Here is a 7,437-nt window from a genome sequence, read left to right as displayed (position 1 = left end):
ATCCTCGCCTTTTCTCATTTCCTGCATACAGTAGCATTATTCAGCCACAGAAGTTTCCACTGAGCTTGCATTTATGTCAGCCACTTTTAATTGCAAAGGAAAAGGATGTTAAATTCTCTCCTTTGTTTTTTAATTCATAAAGGACAGACCAGTGCATGGCAAGAGTTATAGGTTAAGGGTTTGTTCTCCCTGCCTAGTCTCACTTAAGGGACTTGCATCATCCTCCCAGCAGAATACAAATAAAGGAGCTCACTTACCTTGCAAAATTGTAGGAAAATTTAGTTGTCATTTTTAAAAGACTACAAGGACAAATCACGGTAAATTTACTTGCAAAAAAGGACAAGGGAAATCTGAATGGTTTCTAACACCTTCAAGACATCGCTGTAAGTTAATTCAGAGTCATCTTGTCTAATTCAGGGTCTCACTTAAGAAAATGAACTAGTGTTGTTCTAATAACATGTACACTAATTCAGAGACCAATCTGCTTATTCTTGGCAGCCTTGTCCCAGTGATAACTGTTGGATGGGCAAAAAAGTCTGCTGAATGCTGCTTATGGAACCATAGCCACATCTATGGACTACTAGGGTGACCCATAATACTGCCCTATTGAAAATTATTCTTCTTTTCATCCACAGAAAGGTGTGAAGTAATGCTTCCACATGAGGTTTGTTCATATTACACAGTATCTGGCAAGCTACATGATCTGTTGGAGACAGAGCAATTAAGTGAATTAAAGCAGTATTTTGAACTTAGCGAAAGTATTTTGAAAAGTTTCCTCCTCCTCCTCCTCCTCCTCACTCCCTGTGCTGGGATAGAAGACTTGGCAGTTAATTAAGTCAATGCAAATGACCTGGAATAAAAAATTATACACTACATGCTAACATAGCTTAGCGGCCTCCGGAGCCAAAGTTTAGTCAACTTCAATGGACTCCAACTCTTATCCAAAAATATAGTTTATTAACAAACACAATAAATTGCACTACGAACTTTAAATAAAACATCTAGCAGGCTCACTTTCACACTAGTTGACATTTGGTTAATACAGAGTTAAAAGCAATACATAGATGTTTTTGACAGACATAGACTGAAGTGAGTTGTAATCCAAGCTCAAACTGTAGTCCAAAGACAGGCACATGTAGCAAAAGCAATGGAGACTTCACATGAACCTTGCCATGTCTTTCCACCAGACCTTTGGTCTCTTACAAAATAGGTCTGTAATACAAAGAGTAATAAAAATTCTGGATTCAATTTCCTCAGCCTCTTCCATCACAAATTAACATTTTGCAATAATGTGAGGAGCACGAAGAGGGAGGTAAGAGGCAAAGAAAATTACATCTTGGAATTACGTAAATTCAGCTGCAGATAGAAAGGTTGCCTAACAACAGGCATGGACTTCAGTCTCATTGTCCCAACTTTTTCAAGGAAGATCATGACAGTAAAACGCATTCTTCTCTCATCACTTAAGCTTGATCCAGCTCCCACTGACATCAAGGCAAAAGTCCTTCTGTTATCAGCAGTGCTTGGATGGGGCCTCAGCGGCCTTCACAACAACAACAACAACAGTCACCTTCTCCACTGGAAGTTTTGTCACCGTCCRGTCTTCAACTTGGCTGTGGTGTCAGTAAAACCTGACAAACTGTTACCACACGGGGGATTACAACAGTCTTCTCCTCCCTTCTTGCCAGAAAATGGGATTCAGCAGAATTTGATATTAAGAATTGCAGCCAACTTGGCATTAAGTTGCTCCACGCTGCTCAGTATAAGATCTTGACCTCATCACAATGAAGTAAATAGGAGGTTTGTAATAAACTTCAATACAAKCCCAATAGAAAAATACTCACTTCTTGATACTAGAGCTTGTTTTTTGCACAAGAGAAGACATTTGTATTTGTGATCCTCTACGGTGGGAGTAGCAGGAAGGTTCCCAAGTACCATATTCCAAAAGTAACAACACCCAGTATAAAACTGCTCAATGAGAATTTTCAAACAAAGCTAGAGATTCCTGCATTTCCTTCATGGCAAAGCAAAAGCTTATCACTGCAAGCACAGCCCAGTAGTGTCTCACTACTAATAATGACTGTTATCACAAGAAATAAAAATTATGGCTGTGCTCCCATACAATTAATCTTAGAAAAAATTATAGGAATATCGATGGGTTGAAAAACTATAACCCATCCTCTCATAACTTCTGGTATATATTAAAAAAAATAGAGACAGAAACTTCCCCTGGACCCACCCTAAGCAAAGAGGTGAGATCTACTTTTACGATACAGAAAACCTTACAAATGGTGTTTTTTATACAGCTGACACCAGGTTCTAAAAACTCGAGGAGAAATTGATCTCAGAATGAACAGGCCTGATCAACAAGAGCAATCAATCCAACCAACTTAAAAGTAAATGCRTTAAAGAGGAGTCACAAAGTAGTGAACTTGCATAAAAGAATCCTAGTGATGCCCAGTTCAATCGGCAACAAGCTCCCTCCCCTCKGTGCGACTTGCATAGTGGGCTCCTCAGGTTAACTAGTAGGAACTACTGTTACAGTAGAAAAACAATAAAAAAAAAGGATGAGTGAGAAGGGAGTTATTTTAATCTAGAACAGTGTCACCTAATCATATAGGTGAATCCAAACACTGTTTGTAACAAAAACAGAGACATGAATTTAAGCTACATTTTAAGTCTATATATTGGCTTTCCTCTTCCTTCTTAAAAAAAATAGGGTATGACATTTCAGCTTCTATTGCATGCTTAAGTCATTTATTCATTGAACATTCCATTCTTGATATATCATCTATCAAAATGTTAGTTAAGATTCATCCTGCTTATAGGACAAATCAAAATTTCTTCTGCTGAACTTCACTTGCAGACAATGATAAAGATGCTGATACGAAGCCAATGAAAAATAATTAGATTGTGGAAAAAATGTCAAGCCCCACTCTTACTGTTTGACTCTTAATAAAACAAAAGTCTATACTTTTTAAATGGCCAAAAGATTTAACTGCAAAATACCATTAACAGAATTCAGAAATAAACTTGTTTGAAACAAAGTCTATGAGTTGCTAAGGATAAAAACAAAATTAAAACAGTAAAATAAACTGCCAACAAAGCATCTCCTCCAAAGAATACAGAGGAAACCATAATAAAAATGATAATGAAAAGACATGATCAGAATATTGCATCAATAATTAACATGTGTAGTAAAGCAGTGGTTTGGCAGAATATTTTGAACCATTATTTTCTGCGTAACAATATTTTACTTAAAGGGGGGACTAGTATGTGAAATCAGGTGCCATTTTAAAATGGGTGTGTTTCATATAGCTTTTTTTCTGTTTACCAATACACACCTGTTAAAATGCCAGGTCAATCACAACAGCTCTACTCCAAAAGCTATAAGCACATCACATAGGACTGTAGGGCAAATTAAACCATTTAATGACATCTGCATGTGCCATCCATTCAAATACTGGATTTTGTACTACACTTGCTCATTTCTGATACAGGCATATAACGAAGATAGGCAATTTATACCTCAAATTTGTAGTAATGCAGAAAAAAAACAGCTGGAGATTCATATTGCAGCTTCTATGGTAATCCCCACTTGGTATGAAAGCCTGTTGGGGGTACCAAAATGAAACATTAGGAATTAGTTACAGAGAATAAGAAATCCAATAGTACAAAGTCTTCTTGGGACAGGGCTCTTTCCCCTACTGCAAAGCAGTTTTATTAAGTGGGATTTATTTTAGAAAGTTTCACAATTCTTAAAAAGTAGTGATACTTGCATTCCTGAAGGATTAAGTTCTACATTTCTTAATGCTAATTCAACTCTCTGAAACCAGCCCAGCAGAACYAGCAGGGCTTTTACAAGTAACATGCACAACCTAAAAATTCAACCCCCAAAACCTGCCTTTTTGGTACTCTTTTAAGCTTTTAAGATACTCTATGCATTGAAGAGATGCCAGGAAGCTTGCAGCAGGAACAAATGCTTCTTTGGCAAAAGGAAAACATTTTAATGCCCCCTCCCTTCAAAGTATGTGCACCTCACCACAACATATGCTAATATACTACCAAATAAGCCTCTTTATCTTGCCATATTTAAACAAACCGTTTCATTCATATCTATTTCAGAGTGCAACTAACTACTGCACAGAGCAGAACACTGTTAAATCAACATGTGGTTTATACCTAAGAATAAATCATGAAGACATTGTATTAAAAATTTATATATTCCAAAACAAGTCAAGGGGGAGTGACTTTATATAAGCTGTTTCAGTGTAAAATTAAACGTTTAAGTTCTTCAGATATTTTGGGCCTTTTAACCATCCTTTGTCCTTTATTTAAAATGAATATGATCAAACAAAAAGATTCCCACAAAGATGGCAAGGGGAATTTTGTGCTAAATCCGCTATTAACATGCTAACACAGATGTTACAGCCCTTTTGGGAGTATCCCCAATGTATGCATATATGCCTGCACATCAGCATACACATACTGCCCTCCCCTCCTGCACCTTCTCTGAGGTTATAGCGCTCAGATATGAGCCAAATGCCCAACCAAGAAAAGGAGGAAGAACTGCTCTTTGGCTCTTTCCAGGCCTATGGTCTGCACTTAAGATATAAATACAAATATTTACGCTTGTATTACTATTTTATCCAAGTGAAACTGGTATTTAAAGTTGTCTTCWTCCTAAAGAACTCAAAGAAGAGGGAAAGTGTTTTCTAAAAAACCCAAGATGAAAATAAGGAAAACACATCCCTAAACAAGCTGGAGAAAGACCACTTAGTGTAGGTATCAGTATCAGCCTTCATTACCAAAACAGGTACTTTAGTCTCTGCACATATCTTCATTATGCCAAGGAAATCAGTGCGACTTGTAATGGTATCAGAAAGAAAAACCTGCTGTGAACACACAGATTTAAATACCAGTTAGCTAACCCGAGATTCAGTCTACAACTAGTAAAACTGCATTGGGAAAACTACTAAGACAAATGGGAGAAAATAAAGTCAAGTTCTATGGGAGAGTCCCTGTGATCCTTCAAAGGTTTCTCTCAGCTTAGATGTATACAACTGCCTCCCASTACAGGTGCAGGAGGGTTGTGCAGATTAATAATTGAAAATTGGCTTGTGAGAATTCTTTTTTTTTTAAACTATAGGTCAATTAAACATTGTTAGAATTGGTGTCATTTGAAAACTGGCACACTTGAAAAATACTGGAAAACTGGARATAGGACTCGTGATTTTGTTTGGTTTGCATGCTGCTTTGGAGGAGAGAGAAGTTAATGCTTGTAAAAGCCTGGTATTTACGCTTCCAAAAAGTTTCTGCAGTTCATCCAACCTTGATAGGGCAGGAATTAAGAGCCTCTCCGTGTTCCCGAGCGGGCACGTCGGCTGCTTTGGCACACACGCACGCAGCACACAGTATTCCAGCACCAACGGGCTACGCTGTCTAATGCGGYTTGAAGCTGGCCGGGCTCCTGAGCAGCTTTGAGTGTTTATCAACTCAGTAGGTCAAAAGTCTGCAGACACTGGGTGGAGCAGCAGTATGCCACAAAACTAACAGTTGTCCTCCTGCAGAGAGAGAGAGAGAAAATAAAGCGGGGGTGGGAGGGAAGAAGAGTTGTCAAGATTAAAGCTACTGGCCCCATTCCACAGCAGACAATATGATGGTTTGTAGAAGTGTTACAGGGATTAGCCTGTTTCAACACTTTAGCAAGAGAGGCTTCATTTGCTGTATACGAGTGAGGGATAAGGCAGCAGGGAAACGCTGCGGGGGTTCTCAAAACCCTCCTGGTTTTGCTTTGTGCTCTGTCTGAAGAAGGGCAGCAGTTCCTCTCTGCAGAGGGTGGGGTTGGCTGTTACAGCCAGGAGGTTTAGGAGCTGAAATGAAAATAGCTGCTGGGAGTGCTTTGATTCAGCCTTGCTCGTGTGTCTCCTAAACTGCTGCTCATAGGCATGAAATAACTCAAGTGCAGCATCCTCCTGCAGTTCAGCTGAGTGAGTGACGGGCTCCAGATCCTCGCAGGGGCTGAGGGACCGGCTGTGCTGCCCACAGCAGCTCAGACACCACCAGAGATGGCCACAGGAAAGCACCGTACCGGCCTTCTGGTGCTGCGGTGTGACCCTCCCCAGCCTGGCAGCGACCTAGATAGCAGCTTGAAAAACATTAAAATCTGTTTTCTCCTAATGCACAAATCGAACTGTACCCAGCGCTCATGTCATCTCTGCRTTTTCACATATAGAGATTGAGTTCAACACTTGACTCTCCCTTCCTGTAAGAGGATACAGCCTGTGATACAGAAATCCAGACAGCAGTTACTGGCACGAACGTGGCATGTGCTAATCAGTACTGCTCAAATGTTCAGGACCCTTTCCCTGCGTGTTTTCATGGTCACCATAAGCTCTTTAGAGCTGCAGCCCTGTCCTTCACATCTTCATAAACCAGCTATCACACCTCTGCCATTCCCTATAATCTTCCCGTGTCAAGTGCGAGAGCTAGGGAGATAAGGATGACAGCCTCTTTAGATCTCCCTTTCTCTGGATTTGCATCAAATGTCAGCTACTCAAGATGAATTCATTACTGCATTTTGCAAAAACACTGTACATTCTTGTTTAAGGGAGGGCATGATCATTTACATTAGATAATTAAGATATCCAGTTCATGTCTTTTTTCAATAAGTGAAAATTAGACAGAAATAAAAGTTTAGCTGATATACTTTAGAATGACAATATGGTGTTCATCCAGACAAAGTCTATTTTTGTCAATTTTAATATTATAATTCCTAAACAATAAAGGTGTGTGTTAATACACCTATCAYGCTATACTCTAAGCTTTACAATGAATAAAAATTAGAAATCAGAACTTGCTTATTTTGGGGGGGCAGACTCCGGTTTACTGTGGTCTCCTACTGTTGGCTTAAGATAATATAAGGATTTAGTGATAAGCAGATTCCCATCAGCATCTTAAAATATTATATCACTCTACYGGGCTTGAAAGAAATTATTGATTACGTATTTGTTACATCTTACACCATTTTAAATATAAAAACGAATGTGGGAGCAATTTTATTTGAATCAGCATGAGGTCCATTGAATTTAAACATCCGAGTGAACTGTAATACAAAGACAAGTTAAAGAATACCATCTCATAAGCAAGAGAGCTTTTTTAAAAAGCTGTTTTTTCCAAAAGAGCATTTATGCAGCCTTCCGGCTGCTGCCTMGATTTGACAGACAAAAGTTGTTTTCATTTCATAAAGTTGAATTGCTTACAAATCAGATACCTAATATGCCAAAAACCCACAGCAAAATAGACTGTGATTTAGCTGTGGAAAAATGACTAATACCATCAACGAGAATCAACAGTTACACTCTTTTTTTTTTTGTAAACATTCTCCTTATTGAAAAGCAGCGTCTTTTTATTGTTGTACAAATCACTGAATTTCAGCAG

At 38.7% G+C, this 7,437-nt stretch overlaps 1 protein-coding gene across 1 annotated transcript in view; it reads right to left on the bottom strand.

Moving 5' to 3' along the window:
• Positions 1 to 1,220: 1,220 nt before the first annotated feature.
• LRRC28 (leucine rich repeat containing 28) overlaps positions 1,221 to 7,437 on the bottom strand; it is a 50,742-nt gene continuing 44,525 nt past the window's right edge. The window contains exon 10 of the mRNA XM_026040501.1: positions 1,221 to 5,561. Coding sequence (XP_025896286.1) covers positions 5,489 to 5,561 — 73 coding nt within the window. The 3' untranslated portion in view covers positions 1,221 to 5,488. The remainder of the gene's footprint in view (positions 5,562 to 7,437) is intronic.

The sequence above is a fragment of the Nothoprocta perdicaria genome, unplaced genomic scaffold (assembly GCF_003342845.1).
Source record: "Nothoprocta perdicaria isolate Ctin4 unplaced genomic scaffold, notPer1 scaffold_26, whole genome shotgun sequence".
NCBI lineage: Eukaryota > Metazoa > Chordata > Aves > Tinamiformes > Tinamidae > Nothoprocta > Nothoprocta perdicaria.
Note: the sequence above shows the minus strand (reverse complement) of the source record. Positions and strands in the feature narration are given on the sequence as shown.